The sequence below is a fragment of the Oryctolagus cuniculus genome, chromosome 9 (genome assembly GCF_964237555.1).
Source record: "Oryctolagus cuniculus chromosome 9, mOryCun1.1, whole genome shotgun sequence".
NCBI classification, from domain to species: domain Eukaryota; kingdom Metazoa; phylum Chordata; class Mammalia; order Lagomorpha; family Leporidae; genus Oryctolagus; species Oryctolagus cuniculus.
Genome location: NC_091440.1, coordinates 90,369,873 through 90,392,853, shown reverse-complemented (window position 1 = coordinate 90,392,853; position 22,981 = coordinate 90,369,873). Strand labels below are relative to the sequence as shown.

The 22,981-nt window shown below is 38.1% G+C and overlaps 1 protein-coding gene across 3 annotated transcripts in view; it reads right to left on the bottom strand.

Moving 5' to 3' along the window:
• RNF17 (ring finger protein 17) overlaps positions 1–22,981 on the bottom strand; it is a 116,281-nt gene that overhangs the window by 44,663 nt on the left and 48,637 nt on the right. For 2 of the 3 annotated variants that reach the window (XM_051850672.2, XM_051850673.2), the window contains 11 exons: positions 22,344–22,630; positions 22,017–22,082; positions 21,151–21,240; positions 19,622–19,780; positions 16,378–16,567; positions 15,076–15,244; positions 13,795–13,985; positions 12,613–12,754; positions 8,064–8,217; positions 3,594–3,709; positions 2,596–2,716 (listed from right to left, as the gene is read on the bottom strand). In XM_051850672.2, coding sequence (XP_051706632.2) covers positions 2,596–2,716; positions 3,594–3,709; positions 8,064–8,217; positions 12,613–12,754; positions 13,795–13,985; positions 15,076–15,244; positions 16,378–16,567; positions 19,622–19,780; positions 21,151–21,240; positions 22,017–22,082; positions 22,344–22,630 — 1,685 coding nt within the window. The remainder of the gene's footprint in view (positions 1–2,595; positions 2,717–3,593; positions 3,710–8,063; positions 8,218–12,612; positions 12,755–13,794; positions 13,986–15,075; positions 15,245–16,377; positions 16,568–19,621; positions 19,781–21,150; positions 21,241–22,016; positions 22,083–22,343; positions 22,631–22,981) is intronic. The other variant, XM_008259960.4, reaches the window with a different exon arrangement.

Here is a 22,981-nt window from a genome sequence, read left to right as displayed (position 1 = left end):
TTGGGGAAAGAAATATGCTGCAAAATATACTAAATTAGGCAATTTTTAAAAATTGGAAAGTTAATTTCTTTCATTTTGCCTACCTGAATTTTCTTGCTGAATAAAGTCATAGTCTCTCTAGGGGCTTAAAATAACATCTTGTAGGCCTAAATGAACTGTCATTATTTACTGTGGCATATGCAAATTAATAAATATTTTATTTTACATTTTTGTGTGCTATTTGTTCTATAATTAACCAAAAGATTACAGATTTTAGACTGAGAAAAATATAAATTAACATACTCATTGAAGAAGTATTCTGTTGTATTCAAATATTTTTTAAAGATTTTTTATTTATTTGAAAGGCAGAGTTACAGAGAGAGAGGGAGGAAGGGAAAATATTCCATTCACTAGTTCACTCCCCAAATGGCCACAATGGCCAGGGCTGTGCCAGGCTGGAGCCAGGAGCCTGGAGCTTCTTCCAGGTTTCCTACATGGGTGCAGGGGCCTTTGGACGTGGGTCTTCTGCTGCTTTACCAGGCACATTTGCAGGGAGCTGGATCAGAAGTGGAGCAACTGGAACTCAAACCAGTGCCCATATGGGATGTCTGTATCGCAGGCAACAGCTTAACCCACTGTATACAACACCATCCCCTTTATTTTTTTATTTTTATTTTTGACAGGAAGAGTGGACAGAGAGAGAAAGGTCTTCCTTTTTTCTGTTGGTTCACCCCCCAATGGCTGCTGCGGCCAGTGCACCGCGCTAATCCGAAGCCAGGAGCCAGGTGCTTCTCCTGGTCTCCCATGCGGGTGCAGGGCCCAAGCACTTGGGCCATCCTCCACTGCACTCCTGGGCCACAGCAGAGAGCTGGACTGGAAGAAGAGCAACCGGGACTAGAACCTGGGGTGCTGGAGCCGCAGGCGGAGGATTAGCCTATTTAGCCGTGGCGCCAGCAACACCATCCCCTTTAAACTGTTTAGTTGGCTTCAGCCAAGTTCCAAGAGGACAAAAGTGAATGAAAATTAACTTAGGCCAGTGATTTGTGAAAGTTTACAGCTTTTATAAGAATGCCTCAAATTTAAAAATAGTTAAAAACTCAATCTATAACCTTCAATTAACTAGAATTTTTTCCTGTTTCATTTTTAGGATAAATAATCTAACTCTTAATTCTTATAGAAAACAAATTGGTTGTGAACTTGATTCTTGGCACTCTGATATGGAATACCTGTGTACCAAGAAGTGGTTCAACTTGCTGCACCACAATGCTTGCCCCAAGGAGGTGAACTTTTTATCTCTTGTGCATATTTTATTTATCGTAGACAGGGCAGGGAGCCTGCTCAATAATTAACTGAGTATATAATAGAGGTATTTGCCTAAACCTTTTGCACAGTAGGAGCTGGCAGCCTCTAGTTAGAGTCATGATTCTAAATAACATAACCATTACTAGTATAACAGCTTATATAATGAAGCTGTAAGAGCATTTCTTAGAAACCCTTTTTTAAGAGTTGAAAAATGATTCCTAGTGACTTTTGAATGACCAGTAAATTATCTCAAAATAAAAAGCTAGGCAAATCTCAACAAAATTTGATTTCCCTACTTCCATCTCTTATGTTTCCTTTCAGTTCTTTGGTTTCATATTTCCATTAGGGTCAACTTTCTCTTGATTCTGTAGTTTCCATTTTCTTTTCTCTCATAATTAAATTTAAATGTTCCTTGCTTTATAAGGTAACAATAGCCATCAATGGGTGGCTCCTGTGGTAGTTCACTTTACTCTAAGGGTCTTGACCTCCCAATTTTACCACTGGAGGCAGGTGAATGCAGAGAAGTTTGGTTGGGCATGGTCCTTTGGTACTCCTTAAATCAAATTTATCTAAGTTAATTACTGTGGTATGGGGCCGGTGCTGTGGTGTAGGAAGTAAAGCCACTGCCTGCAGTGCTGGCATCCCATATGAGTGCTGGTTTGAGTCCTGGCTGCTCCTCTTCTGGTTCAGCTCTCTGCTATAGCCTGGGAAAGTAATGGAAGATGGCCGAAGTCCTTGGGCCCCTGCACCCATGTGGGAGACCCGGAAGAAGCTTCTGGCTCCTGCCTTCAGATCAGCGCAGCTCCAGCCATTACGGCCAATTGGGGAATGAACCAGTGGATGAAGACCTCTCTCTCTGCCTCTCCTTCTCTCAATACTAAAAAAATTAATGTGGTATGACTAGTGAGTGGCTGACACTGATATAACAAATAATTGAGAAACAAAGAAGAATCAAGAAACACAGTAATCAGTTCTTGGTGGTTTGTCCCTGTGAGGTATATTTACCATACACTGTACCAAGAACTGTGACAGGGCCCTAGCAAAACTGTAAACAAAAGGAAATGATTTAATTCCTGATTTTAGTGCTTTTAAGGGCTCATGTCAAGGGTGACTTGATCTTTAATGGTAATTTTTACTTCATGTGCTGACTTTAGACTCCAGTGCCTGCAGAAGATATAATTCCATAACTGTCAATAAATGTTCTCACTATTACTAATGATGGCACACTGAATTTACCCTAAGACAAATGCTATATCACGTCATTCTTAGAATTTTATATAACTATATGACAAATAAAAAATGAAAATAGCTTACTAATAACTGAGCATGTCATAAATTTATCTTGAGTCTTTTCTTCAAATTTTTCTTTAGCTTTTTTGGACCACTGCATTGTCCTTTTACATGGTTCAATATAAGCCAGTTTACATTTAATTGCCTGTGTCAAACAAAATCTTGCTATTAACAAAGCAAACTTAATTTCTAGTTATTTTACAGTTAAAAGTTTTATGTAAGTCTGTACAACATTCTTTTTGAATTCAGTACATATTTATAAATGTGCAGAGATATCTATAAAAGTACTTACTAAATGCAAACAATTAAAATGAACACAGTATGTGGCTGAGTGAATTAATGCACATTCACATACAAGAAAAACAAGCATCAAAGAACTACAGATACTTATGAGACATTATTAAATGATAAAAGCAGGTTATAGAACTATTTATAGTCTGAGTCCATAATTATCAAAAACACAGACGACTCAAATGTGTATACAAGTATAATAAGACATTGAACAATACCTGTAATTTCTGAGTGACTCCTCTTTTTGCACTCATCTGTATTTTCAAGTTTTTTTTTTTTGCTATAATACTATCCATTTCTCAAAATGAAAAACATAGCTTAAAATTCAGATTACATAGCTGGATACAAATTAGAAAAAAGATCCTTTATCCTTCTCTTGCAATCCTACTTCACAGAGGTCAGTAAGGTTAAGTTTTTCAATATATTCCTCCAAATTTCTTTCTTTTGAACATATTTATTTTACACACACACACATATGCACAGAAACACAAATGGTATCACAGTAAAAACAGTCCTGGGATGACCTTTTTTCACTCAATATACATAAATATGACACTCAAACAGTAATTAATATGACATTCTTAAACAGTAATTAAAGCAACACTTATCTAAAATCTATATCAGAAACGATTTACAGGCAAAAATGACAGTTAACAGAACATTGCTGTGGTGAAAATGACTAATTTTGAATTTGTGCTAATGTTCAACCCTATAATTTGTAATAAGATTACCTTCTCTGGGGGATGCAGAAACTCATCCTTTATTTTACGCATCTCTTTAAGTGTTATTTTTGCAGTATTACCAAAGTCCACATATTTAACTTCAACTTCCCGGAATCCAGGCAATCCTTTAAAAATTATGAAAACAGAAATCACAAAGTTAGAGAGAATTATCTAGCAAAATTTAACTATTCTGTCAACTAGATTAGAAAACTTTCCGCTTTACTAGGAATAATTTAAAAACAAGTATATATGTGTGTGGTAGGGGACATGCAAAAGAGTGTGCCTGAGTGAGATACCATCTGTTAGTTGTTTATTCCCCAAATGCCAGCGACAGTTGGCTAAAGCCAGGAACTCAATCCAGGTCTCCCAAGTGGGTGGTAGGAATACAACCACTTGAGCCATTACCACTGCCTCCCAGGGACTCTATCAAAAGGAGGCTGAAGTCAGAAGTTAGAAGCAAGTATTTAATCCAGGTACTCCAACAGGGAATATGGGCATCCTAAGTAGCATCCCAACCATACGACCAAACACCTGCCCCCAAACTTAATACTTTTTAAAATTTGAGAAGTATTTATAAAATGTGAATTTTAAAAAAGTCATCTATAATACAGACTTGGTAGAATGACAAACAACTTTAAGATATTCAATAGACCAAAATCATAACAAAACCTAGTAAGTGGTATGTGGTATTACAGTTAAGAATTAAGTTTTGGATCAGACTGAATAGGTTAAAACTCAGCTTGGTCACTGAAATACTATGTGACCTGAAGCAGGCTAATTAATATCTGTAAGTTATTGCCCTGAGCAAGTAATTTTTTCTTGTTAAGCCTCATTATTTTATCTGTAAAATGGGTATACCAATACAATTTAATTTCAGAAGATGTTTTTTGAGGATCACAGTTAAAAACCAACTGGTATAAAGTAAGCACTTAGGGGCCAACACTGTAGTGTAAAGCTACTGCCTGCAGTGCCAGCATCCCATATGGGTGTTGGTTTGAGTCCCGGCTGCTTCACTTCCAATCCAGCTCCTGAGGCACCTGCATCCCATATCAGAGTGTTGGTTCCAACCACTTTGATTCTGATCCAATTCCCTGCTAATGTGCATGGAAAGCAGTGGCTGATGACTCAAGTATTTGAGCTCTTGCCACCCACGTGGGAGAAGAGGATGGAATTCCTGGCTCCTAGCTTCAGCCTGTCCCAGCCCTGACTGTTGTGGCCATTTGGGGAGTGAACCAGCAGACAATCTCTCTCGCATTCTCTGTCTCTCTGCCATTTCAAAATTGAACTTATCTTTTAATTCCATTTCCCATGATTTTTCGGGGGTACCCTTGGTATAGTGTTTGCCATTTTAATATGGTGAAAGATTCAGGGTTCTTTCCTTGGCAGAAGTGGAAGCAGGTGGCACAGCACGCATACTCAAAATGGCATTTCAAACAACCTAGGCTCCTGTGGTAGTGGACTTTTGTGAAAATGGGAACACATGTGTTTCATAAGGCCAAAAGGCAGAGACCTCTTTCCAGTTCCACTGTTTTTTCCAACACTACAAGGATATTCTCAACTCTACCAGTGCCATTAGATTCTTATCTTTTCTCCAATTTCTGAATGGAGATGCTATTCTAAACAAATAGATGGGTATAGATTAGATTTTAAGGAACTTTTTTTTTTTTTACTCAAATTATCAATCACATCTAACAGCAGAGTCAGGAGACAATCAATTCAATCTCTTTGAGGGAACTACTAGAAGATAAAGGAGTAAACGGAAGTGGTAAACACAGGATCCTGAAAACAAGGGATCCAGTTCAGGAGAACAGTGAAGTACATGGCCAAGTGAAACGAAAGCCCAGAATAACAAGTGCATAGTAAACATAGAAGTAAGCAGTCCAATGGGAGAAGACAAGAATTTTTCTACAGTTTTTTTAAAAAAATTTTTGAAAATTCTAATTATTTGGATAAGTGTTACAAACTAGCAGGAAAATGGAGCCATTAACTTGTAAATGAGGTAGATATTAGAGAACAAAGAAGCAGAGCCAGTGTCCTATCCAGCTTCCTGCTAATTCATCTAGGAAGGAAGTGGGTAATAGCCCAAGTGCTTGTGCCCCTGTCACTTATGTGGGAGACTTGGATGGAGTTCCTGGCATCAGCCTGGTCCACAATGGCTGTTGTGGACATCTGGGAAGTTAACGAGGAGATGGAAAATACTATATATATATATACACACATACACACACACACACACCTGTAGTCAGGAGCCAGGAGCTTCTTCTGTGTCTCCCATGTGGGTGCAGGGGCCCAAGAACTTGGGCTATCTTCTACTGCTTTCCCAGGCTATAGCAGAGAGCTGGATGCGAAGTGGAGCAGCCAGGTTTCAAACCGGTGCCCATAAGGGATGCCGGCACTGCAGGCGGTGGTTTAACCCGCTATACCACAGTGCCATCCCCCACATTCAATACTGAAGTATTGTTGTGTTCCTTTAGGGGTGTCATGTTGTCTTCCTTATTCCTGTTTCTTGACTTTCTGTATTTTTAGGCATTGTGAGATACTCCTTGGTTTATTTTTATTTCCCCTGCAATGGCTTTTATCTTTGGACTATGCCTCTGTGGGTGGTTAGTGGAGGGTCTGTTTTTTCAGAGAATACCCTGAGGCATGTACTGGGTGTGGCCAGGAGCTCTGTTCAGTGCTCCAGGGTGAGGAAAGTGTCCCAGGTGACTCCCAAATTGGGCGGGGTAAATTTTTTTTTTCAGAGGTGAGGTTTGTTCAGCTCTGTTGGTGTAATCTCATACTCACCTTCTCTCCTCAAAGGAGACCAATGCCTGAGTGGTAGCCCCAGTGGGTGCTGTGCTGCCACAAGAACCACCCAAAGGATCTGTACAGTCCTTGGTATGAGCACAGATCTGGCAGCAGTGACCTTCACCAGGGAATCAGGGAGCCCCAAGCATGTGGAGCTGCCCACAGTGACTGCCCAAAGACCCAGCCACACCCTGCGCCCTCACATGCAGCCACAGTGTTTTCATAGTCCCAGCACATTAGGCTCCCACAGTCATGGGCTCCCAGCCAGAATCAGGAGTCTCATCTTGGCTGGCTGCTGGGCATGTGGATCCGAGCTGGCGCAGCTGTTATGTATATCCAAAATGGCACCTGCCTGCTCCTGGCTAGTTACAGGTCTCTGCTGCTGGGTAGTCAGGGAGAGAGAAATGTGCTCCTTCTTCCCTCTAGGTTGGCAGTTATACTGTCCTCCACAGGGCTCCAAGCCAGACTCATGCCAGGTTCTTCGACAGTTTTATCGCTGTCTCACCTCATTCTCTAAAGCTGGTGCGGAGGCTCTTGGCTGCTGGGGTCCTGAGTTCTGAGCACCTATATCCTCCTCACAGATCCACAGTGACCCTCTAATTGTATAGAGTGCCCTCTGCCATTTACTCCCTAGCTCTTCCCTGAGACTGCACTCTCTCCATGCTTTTAAAACTATCTTCCTGTAGACTAGAGCAGCGAGCTCCCTCCCTATTCTGCCATCTTGGTGCTTACTCTACTGCTCAGCTTTCGATGAAAGCCTTGTTCTGCTTCAACCCATGGTTAAAGAAGAATGGGAAGTGGGAACACAGGGAAAGATAAAACATGAGAAGCAAACTTGCTGAGTACAGCCAGCTCTCAAGGTAACTAATCCAGTCCATGAGAGCTCACTCATACAAGAAAAATATTATTCTATTCATGGTGTCCCATCTCCACGATCCAAACCTCCCAACACTGGAACATTGAGGACCATGTCTCAACATTAGTTTTGGTGGGGACAAACCATATTCAAACCATAGCAGAACCTAACACAATCACCTAAGCTGCTTGTAACACTTATTTTCTAAAACCACAGATGTGTGGTATGCACTAATTGTTCTCTTATGCAATGCTAGGGAAGCAGTCACAAACTTCCCTAATTAGGTTGCCATAATCTGTCCCATTTTCATAAATCTTGTTTCCATTCCTACTTTTATTTTTCCCATTATTTTATAAATTGAATTCAATTACTAGACTGAAAAATGAAGTAGAAAATGTAGAGAAAGATACTGAAAAAAAACCTAACAGCTTGGTAAATACTCAAGAGCATGTTACATATTAAATAGTAGGGAAGCTGACAGGACACAAAAGATTGTATCTTCAATTTGTACCTCAAAGAACAACACAGCATGGGACAGACATGAACAGCCAATATGAAGCTAGTCGCCACCAGTTTTTGAATAATGAGCTTTTGCTGCTTTGTAGTGTCTACTAGTTTTCTAGCCAGATTTCCAATGGTTAAGCCCTAATTATGTCAAATAAAATCTCTGGAGCCAGATATTCACTTCAAGAGTATCACAAAGCTTTCTTTAAAGCCAAATGACAGAGAAAATGGTAACATCAAATACCACTTCTGAGATTTAGTTTGTACCAACTCAAATTACAATAGTTTTGAAGTATAACATTTCCCTATAGAAACAGTGTGCACTTTCTTACCTGTTACTTTTGCTCTGTACCAAACTCCATCTTCAAATTTAGCTACACAGGCTTGATCTTGAACTGGGCAGAGGATTTCCAGGTTATCCCCATCTTCACTTTTATAGAATTCCTCGATTGTTTTTAATAGTAATAAAAAATCCAGATTTTCTATCTAAAACAATAAGGGGATAAAAGCACTATAGTTTCATGGGAACTAAAATTGAAATGCTGAATGTATTACAGCATTGTTCATAAAATTATGAAACACTAAAACTGGAATTATATGGAAATATATCAATTATATAATTTAGTTAAAATATTGCATATTATACAAAATTAACATACAGGTGTAACTAAAGTATCACTGCATCAGACAATAGCATATATTCTTCTAAATCTTATTCTATATACATATACACCTCCCTCCACTTTTGTTTCTAACAAAACCAGACTATACCATACATATTATTTAATAACCTTCATGTTTATCAATTCTATTTTATTTTAGTAAATGTTCCTACTCAAACTTCTAAGACCATATTTATTTTCCCTAATGAATCCAAACTCATATCTGAGATTACATATTGTTTCTGGTTATCTCTAACTCTTCAATAATTTAGCACAGTTGTTTAGAAGACTTTGTTGTGTTGGAGAGAGGAAGTTATTTTTCTGCAGTGTCCCACCTTCTGGATTTATATTTTCATATTATTTTGCTCTATTCCTCCACTGAATAAGGGTCTTGCTGTAGGGTTTTTGAAAAGTTGAATGTTGTATCTCAGTTTGATGGATGTTAGCCAAACCTTTTTGGCTAGATTTCAGCACAGATCATTTTGTAGACTCAAGCTGCAATACATCAGAAAACATCCTTCCCTCTCCCCATGGTATAGCTATGTTTTCCCCTTGTGGTGCTACTTTGACATTAGACAAATACCCAGTTTCTATCAATCATCCATCTAATGGTTTCAAAATAATTCTTTAAATAATTTAGTAGGTTTTATGAAATTACTGTATTCTTGAAAGAAATAGAAATTTCTCTTATTAAATGTAGCTATTTGGTATAGTCTGAAATTATTAAGTTCCTAAGTACCAAAATAATAATCAAGAATAAATGTGTATTTCACCAATGTCAATTCTTCAGATTAAAAAATGTTTTAAAAGCTATCTCAAATGAGAATAAAGTAATATTGTTTTGTGAATATAATTATGCAAGTGGAAGTTTTCTGAATTCCTATATGTTGTTATTTTAAATTACTTTAAAACTACTTATCAACTTTCTAAACATTTACTTTTAATGGATATGACTCATTTTTCCATTAACAGGTAATCCAAAGATAGCATTTAAAAATTTAGTAGATGATGTCACTGAAGTAGAGCAGGAAGTTCTAAGTTTTTGTTAATAACACAGAAATGCTGATAAAACAAAAAACAAAAAACAAAAAACAAACTGTCCAAGGGCTCTGACAAGCAGTCAAAATTTTATGGCAATAAAGCAAACCCTATCAGGAAAAGTCATCTTCTAAATGGTAAGAAAATTTTGTGGCATTTTTATGTGTTCTTGCCCCAACTCCTCCCTAGAAGCCTGATGACTTGGTCTTGAGAAGTGCAACTCCAGTTCTTAGTTCGTTCTCTTGAATCACAGGGAACAGACTAGATTTTATATACAAATTACTATGCTTATGTGTTCTAACTTGCCTGGGGATACCTGCAGGAGTGAGACAAGGTACTTCTTACAATTTGGATCACAGGTGGGAAAAATTGCAGGTACCTGCTTGGAAAAGCTACAAAGGAGGCTATGTTCTGATTTCTAAACTTATTACAAAGCTACAGTAATCAAAACAGTCAATACTGCATGAAGATCAGACATCTTGAAATCAAATAGAAATCCCAGAAGCAAGCATACATTCTGACAAGGAAATGACTGTCTCCAACAAATGGTGTGGGAAAACTGGTATTCTCAATGCGAAAGAATGAAGTTGGATCCTCACCTTACATAACACAAAATTTAAATCAAAGTAAATGAAAGATCTAAATCTAAGAATGAAAACTGGGGGCTGGCCGGCGCCGTAGCTCAACAGGCTAATCCTCCACAGGCCCGGTTGGGGTGCCGGATTCTGTCCTGGTTGCCCCTCTTCCAGGCCAGCTCTCTGCTATGGCCCAAGTGCTTGGGCCCTGCACCTGCATGGGAGACCAGGAGAAGCATCTGGCTCAGTGCGATGTGCCGGCCGCAGCGTGCCAACCGTGGCGGCCATTGGAGGGTGAACCAACGGCAAAAAGGAAGACCTTTCTCTGTCTCTCTCTCACTATCCACTCTGCCTGTCAAAAAAAGAATAAAAAGAAAAACAAAAAGAAAAGAAAACTGGGGGCTGGTGCTATGGCGCAGTGGTTTAAGCTGCCGTCTGTACTGCCAGCATGCCATACGGGCATCGGTTTGAGTCCCAGCTGCTCCACTTCCGATCCACCTGTCTGCTATGGTTGGGGAAAGCAGTGGAAGATGGACCAAGTGCTTGGGCCCCTACTGTGGGAGACTCCGAAAAGGCTCCTGGCTCCAATCAGCCCAGCCCCGGCAACCTGGGGAGTAAATTAGTGGATGGAAGATCTTTCTCTCTGCTTCTCACTCACTCTGTAACTCTAGCTCTCAAATAAAAATAAAATTTTTTAAAAATGAAAACTACAAAACTCTTAGGAGAAAAATGTAAGGAAAAAGCATCCTGTTGCTAGATTTGTTAATTATTCCTTGGATATGTCACCAAAAATACAAGGAAGAAATAACAAATTGGACTTCATAAAATTAAATACTTTTGTGGCTCAAAGGACATGTCAATAGAATGAAAAAACAACCTAAAGAATGGGAGAAAATATCTGTAAGTAGTATATCTTATAAGGATGTGATATCAATACAGTTTGGCAGTTCATCAAGAAGTAAAACACAGAATCACCATATAACCCAACAATTCCACCTGTGGATACATATCTAAGAACTGAAAGCAGTGCCCAAATGAATACTTTTGTATCACAATATTCATAGCAGTATTGCTCATAACGGATACAAGATGCAAACAATCCAAATGTCCCTCAACAGATGAATGGTTAAACAAAATGTGGTACACCCACACAATTAAGTATTATTCAGCCATAAAAAGGAATCTGATATATATTCAGAGACATAGATTAACCATGAAAAAATGCTTAAATGAAATAATCCGGGCCAGGCACCTAGAATAGGAAAATTCAAAGACAGAAAGTACAAAAGGGCTATGGGAGAGGAAATGGGATATTAAGTGTGTAATGGGTACAGATCTTCTGTTTTGGATAACTGCTATAGTTTGAGCATGATTTGGTTCCCCAGCACATGCAGATGGTTAAAATCTGAAGTCATAAGTATTAAGAATAGAAACTTGGTCCACAAGTATGGTGGACCAAACTATGGTGTCTGAAAGTGGGGTTTTGGGAGGTGATTAGTTTGGATTAAGTTGTTGGTGTGGAGTCCCCAGATCAAATCTTAGTGGCTTTATAGAGACCACATGGACATGAAGAATGAGCATGTTCCTTGTCTCCTAGCTCACCATGTGATCCCTCCTTTGCATGCACTCTGCCATCCATCGCTTTCATCAGACACTAACCCAATGATGCCACCCCATTTTGGACTATGACCCTTCAGAACTATGAGCAAAAATAAGCCTTTTCCTATATAAATTAGCTTCTCAGGTATGTTACAGTGATGAAAAGCTGGCAAATACAATGAGTGAAAAAGTTCTGGATGGCTGTACAACATTGCCAATGAACTTAAAGGCACTAAACTCTACCCTTAAAATGGTTAAATGGTAACTATTGGCCTGTGTATTTTACCACAATAAGTGTAGTAAAAAAAAAATTAAATACAAGTTCTAACTTAGTGCTCGATAAGCAACATTCACAACTCATGGAGGTTGTGGATCAGTGCTCAAGGTGAAAGGCTCAGAAAGTAACATGGCCCAGTTCAGTCCTGGCTCTACCCTTTCACAGATGGGTGACTTTAGGCAGGATACTTCATTCCTGTGATTAGAGTCTTCATATCCAAATGGAGATGGTAGTACCTATCTATCAGGATTTTTGAGAAGATTATGAGTTAATTCACATAAAGTCTTAAGGTTCTTATGACAAGTGAATCCATATGAAGCCCCAGGAGGTCATTAAAGATGAGCTACTAGTATTAGATACCTAAACAAACGTATCAGTCACATATCCAAAGTTCAATATGATCAGAAAAAGGTTTATCATTATATTTTGATCTGCCAGCTCTATGTGCTTTGTCTCTAGTTTTCAGAAGGCAGCAAGAAGTATTTTTCCATTAGCTATCCTTCATTGTCTTTTTCCTCTGTATTTCACCAACTTGCAAGGATGAAGTGCTTTTTCAATTTACTATAAATCATGTGAACTTGTTTAAAGCTGCAGCTACTAAGAAATTAAAATGAATAGAAGGTTGACAGTGGTTTGTTTGCTTTTACTAAAATTTGTACTAGTACTCATTCCTATGAAATATTTCTACTTAAATTTTTTAAAAAGTATCAAAGGAACATGATATACTTACCAACTGAAGATAGAAATCAGTAGGACTGTTTATATGACAAACCATAACAGAAACATTTGTCATTTCTTTAGGCAAGATAGGTGGATGATAGTGTAAAGTCATATTTTTTTCACAGTGACTTCTTGGTGATTGTGACCTAAACCTAATTAAAGGCATAATTAAAAAAAGAATAAGCAAGAGTCATTTTCTTAAAGTTTCTTCTTTCAGTGACTTGTTTATATACGAATTTATTTATTTTTTAAAGATTTATTTATTTGAGAAGGAGAATTACAGAGAGCGTGAAAGACAGAGAGACATCTTCCATCTGCTGGTTCACTCCCGAAATGGCCACAATGGCTGCAGCTGGGCCAATCTGAAGCCAGGAGCTTCTTCTGGGTCTCCCACTGTGTGCAGGGGTCCATCTTCCACTGTTTTCCCAGGCAATTAGAGAACTGGATCAGAAGAGAAGCAGCCCATACACAAACTGGTGCAGGCAGAGGCTTAACCTATTATGCCATGGTACCAGCCCCATACTAATTTATTTAACAAAGTATTTCCATTCCAATTTTTTATCTTCTAACAAAATTTCTTTGTATTATCTACATCACACTAGATTAAGTAAGATGTCAATTTTCAAAACTCAGTAATTAACATTTAAATTTGTGTTATGACATTTTAGAGGTGGGATTGCATGTTGTACTTCGATTCAAAGCTGTTTCTGCTCCAAAGTATAATTTAATTCTGTGGTTTGTGGTAATGCCCAGTGAAGCCAGCTGAGGTGTCTTTTTGGCCCCTTCCAGACTTTTATTTAAGATTCTATTTTTATTTTCTAGAATGGAATCTGTCCTGGTTGCCCCTTTTCCAGTCCAGCTCTCTGCTGTGGCCCGGGAGTGCAGTGGAGGATGGCCCAGGTCCTTGGGCCCTGCACCCGCATGGGAGACCAGGAGAAGCACCTGGTTCCTGGCTTTGGATCAGCGCGGTGTCCCGGCTGCAGCAGCCATTGGGGGGTGAACCAACGGAAAAGGAAGACCTTTTTCTCTGTCTCTCTGTCCACTCTGCTTGTCAAAAAATAAATAAATAAATAAATAAATAAAAATAAAATAATAAAAAAAAAAAAGAGAACCCCTGGCTTTTAAGGGCAAAATCTTCTATTCCCATTTATACTTAGAGCAAAGATTATTTAGATTTTACTAAGTTACTTACCTTGCGAGTTCCATAAATACTAACGCATCTCTAAGAGACACGGGCATATCACTACTTATTTTATTTGTTGGTGGTTTCTGCAGATCCACAATAAGCACACCATCTTCTTCTCTAAAAACTTTCATTAAAACAGCCTTGTTGTTTACCATTTTCAAAAATTCTAGTTTAGCTTCCTCTTCCCAGCCTTCACTCTGTGGAAATAAGTAAAATTACACAGTAATCACAATTACAATTAGCTTTAATGCTAAAATGTTGTGGATTTAGCTGCAAAAAGATTTGCAAAGCCTGCAAATCTGAGCTGGCATCACAAACTTGAGGGCAAACTTTATATATGTAGAATGTACACATACTTTTGAGTTTACAATACATTCTCAAGGTGTCTGAGTAGTTTCACTCTAGAATTTAGCATTACTTTTGAATATTAACATAAAATTATTAAAGACTTTAAAATAAAAGAAACTGGTATTACACATGAATTTTCTACTTAAATGATGAAAATGAAAAAGGAGATTTTGAAAGAATGCTAGAAGCTGGGCTGATCTGAAGCCAGGAGCTTCTTTTGGGTCTCCCATGTGGGTGTAGTGGCGCAAGCACCTGGACCATCTTTCACTGCTTTCCCAGGCTATAGCAGAGAGCTGGATCAGAAGTGGAGCAGCAGGACTCAAATCAGCACCCACATGGGATACTGGTGTCACAGGAGGAGGCTTAACTTATTTTGCCACAGCACCTGCCCCTCCAGTATTTGTTGAATACTGCCACATGGCAGATGTGTTTACTGCTGGGAATACAATGATGAGCAAAGACACAGACTCCTGTTTCCATAGACCTTCTACTTAATACATTGCTACACATAATTTCAGTCCTCTAGGAATCTTCAATCTTGTTGGGGAACAGATATTCACGAATAGCACAAAACAGAAGGCAATATGAGACACAAATGATGGAAAAAGTCCCATGGGAATAGCAAAGAAATGTGTAGAAATATACACTATATTTAAAACTTATTTCTTGACATATAGTCAATTCCAAAATTTAGTGGTTTTCTTGGCTATTTCATCTATCACTATATTCATATACGCTTACTCAGTTTCTCATTAAGAATATTTTCAATTGTGGAAACTGAAGTTCATGTCCCGTTACACAGATTATGAATGGCTCTTTATGCAAAATGAATCTACCAAAATAGTTGGTTCCTTAGGGCAGCACTTACCTATCTAACTGGAAATACAAAGCTAAAATTGGAATATTTAGCTTTTGAAGAAGAAATTATTTATCACTTACTGAATTCTGTGGAACAATGTCTTTCAGTGAGCATGGCTGTGCTAATGGTGGGATATCTTTTAGCAACCCTTCAATGTATGGCTCAGACTTCCGTAGAACCAGACATAAATCATTTAGAAAAACATGCTGCTTAGAAATGTGTTCTGGTTTCACATGGGTACCACCAACCCTAAGAGAAATTCATGTAATATTTGTTGAAAATTGATGGAACAAGAACATAAGCTTCAGCAATTTTAGCTCCTTGCCTGAAAGTAGATAAAATTCCCTTTTACCCCTTGAACACTGCCTTCTTTCAAGAGACCAGCTCAGCCCCATGCCCTGTAGTTTTCCCCACCCCACCCTCTGCATTCTTTTCCAAGTTCAAAAGCCTGCAAAAAACCTGAAAAGCCTGTATGGAGAAACTCACCTCCAACTACTTCCTCCCCCTTCTCCCACCAGACCCTTAGCCCATCCTAAGACATAAAAGGCCCAGTTCACTGGGGGACTACGCGCTCTGCCACGTGTTTGTCCACACTGGCAGTTGGCCACTTCTGCGAATTTTTCTTGAAGAAATTCATTTTGGCTGCGAGTACGTATCCTCTCTCTTCTGTTCTGTGCCCCTTTTCCTTACCAAAAATAACACTTAAAACTTGAACTTGCTTTTCCCCTTAAAAGGTATGCATTTCTAAGGTTACTTTCTTTAAATCTTCTAGAAAGTTAAATTCCAAATTCAAACTTTCCTACAATATAGCCTTAATACTGATTTTGAATTAAATCTCAATTACTTTTATTTGAACTTTAAATATACCCATTCAGTTTAAACGAAAAGGGTATAATGACCCTCCCCTTCAAACATAAATCTATTAATAAAACTATGATCATTAAATAGATCACATTATAGCTAACACTGGCCTTCACTACGGTTTATTTTTGTAAAAGACTCAGTAAAACATTTTTGAGTCCCTACAGTGAAAAATACATTAATGAAATTACAAAAATCTAATTAAAAGTTAATCATCTGGCAGCTAATTATAACACTTTAAAGAATTCTTTGTTTAATTTCATACCCTAAAGTAATACAGAAAGTATACTTTGAGTGCATCCAAAAGCTCCTTTCCCAAGCTCTTTATCTAGTAATACTGATAAATGGTAATATTTTACTTATTTAGAGAAACAAATAAGAGCAAAATAAAATGTAGGCCTTGGAAGTGAAGAATGACAAATTACTCCTCTACCTCTTTCTAATTTCCTTCACTCTTGAAGTACCCCTCCTCCCATAAATGTTTTAACAGTCCAGGAGCATATAATTGTAAAATATCATACCCTGTGACAATTAGGACTTCAGAATTTCCAAAGTCTACCATGAATATCTGTATTAGTGCAACTTCTCGGACTGAGAATTTGGTCGGACTACAAGATTTTCTTGTATTTTTACTTTCTATTGGAATTAATTCAGTGATAGTTCCTCGGCACCACATTCCATTTTCAACACTGTTGATGAATATTCTTGCACCTAAATAATGTGGGAGACAAATCATTACCAATGTTGATGGAGAAAGACACATAATTTATAAACACATACTTCAGTTCTACAGCTAATTTTTATTGAGTAGTACTGTGTCAAGTGCTATGACGAAGTAGTAATTATAATAGCTTGTTATACAGAAACTTACAAGCCAAATGGGGGAATAAAAACAAAGAATACTTAGTCTGTAGATACTTAATGAGGACCTGTGTTTCATGAATCATGTACATCAACAAAATGAGACTGTCTTGCCACCAAAAAGCTCAAGAAAGGAAGATAGGCAAATTACTGTAAGACTGTGTACTTAATGTAATAAAGATCATCTATTCTTGTGCATATGCACAGATATACCTATAGATACGTACATACTGAAGTTTGTAATAAAAGATTTACCTTTTCTTGATAAAGGAAAGTGAAAGTAAAGAAACAGTGAAGAGAAGCAGGTGATATGGCAAAGTTAATACCAAGCAGTAAGGACTTAACAAAAGAAGAACACCTTAAGGAGGGATCAGCTATATTACCAATTAACACAAAGAAAAAAAGATCAAGGAAGAAAGAGGCCTAAACATGAAGGTTTACCACAAACTCAGCAGCATTTTCAGTACTTTATGTTTGAATTCACTTAATCCTCACAGTAACTCTATGGAGGCAGTGCTTCCATGTCATAGGTAGGAAACTCAAATATTATGACTCAGAAAACATTACCCATATTGTAGTGTTTTGAGCCCAGCTAAAGGATGCTGTATAATCACCTCTGTACTTGGATATTTCAAAAAGTTGATGGAAAAATGGAATTAAAAGTTTATTTTGGTGCAAAAGATTGAAACCCATATTTAATTTTTTTCCATGAAGTTTTAAGATCCCTCATAAACGTACAAAAAACAGCTGAAAGACACATTAGGGCAGCCTTTTAAGTTCAATGAAAACATCTGTTTGGCCTTAAGGTTATCAGTGACACTTCTCTAATTCTAACACTCTATGTAACCAACATTATTTTGGATTTAAAAGCATATTGTACGGGGCCAGAGCTGCGGTGTAGTGGATTAAGCCTCTGCCGGCGGCTCTGGTATCCCACCTGGGGGCTGGTTCCTGTTCTGCTGGCTCCTCTTCTGATCCAGCTCTCTTCTTGTGGCCTGAGAGAGCAGTGGAAGATGGACCAAGTGTTTGGGTCCCTGCACCCATGTGGGAGACCCAAAAGAAGTTCCTGGCTCCTGGCTTTGGATCGGCCCAACTCTGGCTGTTGCAGCCATTTGGGGAGTGAACCAGCAGATAAAGACCGCTCTGCATTTAACTCTGCCTCTCAAATAAATAAATAGATCTTTTAAAAAGGTATATTCTAGGCTGGCACCCCAGGTTCTAGTCCCGGTCGGGGAGCCGGATTCTGTCCCAGTTGCCCCTCTTCCAGGCCAGCTCTCTGCTGTGGCCCAGGAGGGCAGTGGAGGATGGCCCAGGTGTTTGGGCCCTGCACCTGCATGGGAGACCAGGAGGAAGTACTTGGCTCCTGGCTTCGGATGGGTGCAGTGCACCGGCCATGGCGGCCATTTGTGGGGTGAATCAACGGAGGGAAGACCTTTCTGTCTAACTCTGCCTGTCAAAAACAAACAAACAAACAAACAAAAAACACCATTCTTTCTTCCAATAGGTAAAAGCCTGGTGAAGTCATCTGTTGTTCTTTTTAATGAAATACCCAGAACAAGAGGGTATCCTCCCCTCCCCTCAAGCACCATCACATTTCTTGCCTTATCATTAATTTCTCAAAATATAAATATTTAAATCAGTTATATTTTGATCATGCAAACATAATTAAAATTAACAACTTGAAACAAAAAGATGACTTTTTGTCTTAGAACTTTCTGAATCTAAACAGTTCTTTTGGGCATGTATTACATTTTAGAGAATTATTTTTAACTGTAGAAATGCAGTTTAACACTACACTTCCCTCCTCTTAGATAATTAAAATGTCATTTTTAAGTTTAAAATTATTCATTTTTTCCAAGTGTATGATGATCCTTGTCCACTGATTCTGAAAAGCTACATGGACAAGCTGACAGTTGATCACATTTTTAGCAACCATTAATATAAACCTAAACAGATAATACTTTTTTGGTACTGGTTATATATAGGCATTGATTGCTATTAGCAGAATGAGAAAAATGCTCCCTTAATAAATCCGAAAAATCGCATATTCACCATATACAGAGTATAATCAAATTCAGCCAACAATATTATAAGGAAAATAATCATAATGAAAACCTAAACCATGGCAAATTCTCACATACCCTGAGAGTTAAAACAGGTGGTTTTTACCCTCGGTGGGGCCATAGGAATGGGTGTCAAAGCCCTACTATCTCACTTAAAAATACAATGGTGGTCCTAAAATGCAAGAGAGAGGAGTGATACTCTTAAGAATCATCTAAGAGGGGCCGGCGCTGTTGTGCAGTGGGTTAACGCCCTGGGCTGAAGCGCCAGCATCCCATATGGGCTCAGGTTCGAGACCTGGCTGCTCCACTTCCTGTCCAGCTCTCTGCTATGGCCCAAGTCCTTGGGCCCCTGCACCCACGTGGGAGACCCGGAAGAAGCTCCTGGCTCCTGGCTTCGGATCGGCGCAGCTCTGGCCGTTGTGGCCATTTAGGGAGTGAACCATCAGATGGAAGACCTCTCTTTCTCTCTCTGCTTCTCCTCTCTCTGTGTAACTCTGACTTTCAAATAAATAAATAAATCCTTAAAAAAAGAAGAATCATCTAAGAGTCATTGTTTTCCCTGAAGACAAGCATTGCTACATAACCCTTCAGGAAGGTTTTGTAATTTAAAAAGTAATTTTCTGTACCCTGAAATGGAGATTCTACGTATGTCTGACTCAAAACAAGTGTCAACATTCAATTTTAATCCTTAGCTAATTTTAATTCAGGTTAAGTAATTCGAAATCTTTCATCCTTAGAATACAGATTTTTGCTTTAAGCTGATTATAACAGGCCTATATGGGTTGGTTAGAAATTATAGTAAATAAACTTGATATTTTAACTCCAAGTAATATTTTATTACCAAGCTCCAAAATGTCTGAAGGATCAAGGTGTAACCTCTTATTGCAAAAGTGATTGACTTTCTTCTCCAATAGTGCTGCATCTTTTATTTGTGAATACTTCCGAATGTAGAAGTGGCAAGGATGTATTACATGGCTTACAAAAACTAGCTCTGGAGAACCTAGATAAGAATCAACATTTAAACCACATGAATCAACCATGCATTAGGATAGATCACAAAGCCATAACTGTAATATCCTTTAACAACAAATGTCTTGTGGTATTGTGAACTCTAGCATACTTAGGCTCCATGAAATAATTCAAACACAAAATAACTGATAAAAAATGGATCACTTTCAACAGTGAATTCTTTGGCAATTCGAACTACAAATAGTTCATCTCACTTGAGAAGTATGTTATATAAATGGAATTGCAGTTCATGTTGTATTTAAATTCTAAAACCAGAATACATATTGTAACTCTACTTTATGACAAAACTTTAGTTTATTAATGAACCAGAACCCCACTGATTTTAGTTTCTAGGATAGCCCATAAAACCAGGTGAATCTTGATTATACCTATAGAACCAATGCAGCTTCTGGCCACTCTGAATCCCAAGTCTTAATAAATCAGTTTAGTGAGATATAAAATATAAGCCTTTGCGAATCAAAGTATTCGGCATCATTTAAGAGACTATGTGTGTATTTTGGTGGAGACAGAGCTGGTAAAGACAGTGAGAAAATTTTGTATATACATCAGTAATTAAGCCAAGTATTTCTACTGATACCAAAAAAATCTCTAGGGGATGGTGTTGTGGTGTAGCAGGTAGGGATGCTGCCTGCAATGCCAACAACCTATATGGGCACTGGTTCACATTCTGGCTGCTCCATTTCCAATCCAGCTCCCTGCTGATGCACTTGGGAAAGTAGCAGAGGAGGCCCAAGTACTTGGGTCCTGCACCCATGTGGGAGATGAGGATGAAGCTCCCGGCTTTGAATCCGCCCAGCTCCAGCTCGCTCTCCCCTTCTCTGTCTCTCCCTCTCTTTCAAACAAATAAGTCTTTTTTTTTTTTTTAAATCTCTGAAGTAATAACGTTAAGGGACAAATGTAAAACGAAAAAAGAGCTTATGGCATGTTATGTTTTATGTAAAACATACAAAGAGGGTTAGAAAAAGAATTTTTGTGTATATATGCATAAAAATACTCTAGAAGGGAGGGAGGAACTAAACAAATTGGAATAGGAGTGGAGTAATTTCACAGATATTTTAATATGTATTTGCTTTTTGATCAAATTTTTTTAAAAAACAGACTAGTATATAACAGAACCTGAACAAATGGATCATTGTAACTAGACTACAAAGAATACCCATGCTGAAGATGGGTAGGTATAAGTGGGGTGACAGCTGTGACAAGTGTTACAAATTTCAAGTATTTTTTGCCAAAAAGAGTCAAAACTTAATGACAAAGTTCTAGTCAATTCATTTTCCTTATTGACTCAAAGTGTCCCACAGATATAACAGTCCGTACTACATCAAGCTCAGAAACTTATACCTGCTTGTGATCCAAAAGGAACTGATGACTCTTTCTGAAGAGGTTTTTCTGGATATCTAGGTGCCTCCACAAGATAATCTGGAGAGCAAGCTTCATCAAAATAAGAAATAAAGACAATTTTACTAGTTTTGTTAAAGTTGATAATAGCATGATTGTGTTTAAAGAGCAAAACCTGGGAATAGCACACTCCTTGTATCAGTAAGTGAAGTCATGGGAGCTTATCTTAAGTAACTGAAATATCCAGTGATAATACAGCAGAAAGAAAAGATTGTGACTTTTTTTTGTATTAAAAATGTTATTCTGGAGAGTCAGCCTATAAAACAGAAGGGGTGGGGAATCAAAAAAAGTGGTCCTAAAGAAGATCTAGTATAAGACTACATCAAGTAGTATTTTATTACTATGTTAGTGGGCAAATACCAACACTGGAAATCTAATCAAACAATTGTGATGCACTTAACTGTTATAAAATGCATTATACTTAAGAGTTTTTCTTAAATTAAATTTCAGGAGATTTAAGAGAAATTATCCTTAAAAAATAATGGAATTGCTTCTATAAATTTCATCTCTCCCATTTTACATTTGTATCTGTACACAAACTTTGTATGCGGAATACCAAAAAAGTCAAATACCCTAATTAAATCAAACATTAAATTTACACCTCTGAGGACAGCCATATTACTGCATTAAAAATAAAAACTGTGGGGCTGGCATTGTGGAATAGCAGGTGAAGCTGCCATCTGCAACGTCGGCATCCCTCATGGGTGCTGGTTTGTGTTCTGGCTGCTCCACTTCCAATCCAGCTTCCTGCTGATGGCCTGGGAAAAGCAGTAGAAGATGGCCTAAGTGCTTGGGCCCCTGTCACTCACATAGGAGACCTTGATGAAGCTCCTGGCTCCTGCTTTCAGCCTGGCCCAGCCCGCCATTACAGCCATCTGGGGAGTGAACCAGCAGATAAGATTTTTCTCTGTAACTCTTTCAAATAAATAAACCTTTACAAAAGTAAAAAATAAAAATTGCCCTAACTTTGGCAAATGTAAGAGTAAGGGCATAGAAATTAATAGGTTTTTATCTCATAATAAAGCACAGTATCTTAACAGCAGCACGTTTCTACTAAGTACATGGAACAAAAAAGTACCAGTTGCTTCTACTTATGGATTTGAGTGCTCCCTCTGCTTTTTCATATTTTCACTCACTTTCCAGGTTTTCTTCAATAATTTCTTCAATTATCACATCAGGGCTAGATCCCACTTGAGGTAGCACAGCAATGGTTTTAGGGGGGGTCGCTGCAACAACCTCCTTCTGTGGCTGAAAGGTTTTGACTTCTAAGTGCATAGCATTGGTCTCCAGGGCTTCACTGGTTAGGAGAGACATATTAGCTTTTCTCTTTTCTGGCGATGAATATGTATCACAACAAAGTTCCTTTTTATTATAGCATTTCTTTTGAACATTCTGTCCAGTTTCATTTTCTTGGGGATAATATCTGTTTAAAAACAGAGGTATATGGCCACTTTGAATCATTTAATTTTTAATATCCACTTACAAGCCATTTGCTTTCTACATGACAGTATATTCTGGGACACATACAAAAGCTTAAAGTTGCCTAGCTATCCTAGAGGTATTTTTCAAACAGCTTTATTAATTTATAATTTACATACAATAAAACTTGATTTATACTAAACCTAGAATTTTACAACTGTTACCACAATCTACTTTTAGAACATTTGACCCACAAAGCCACCTTTGTCCATTCCCAATCCCAAGAAAATTCCAAGATTTTTATAATGTCAAGAAAAGGTACAGTGGCTGGTACTATGGCATATCAGGTAAATCT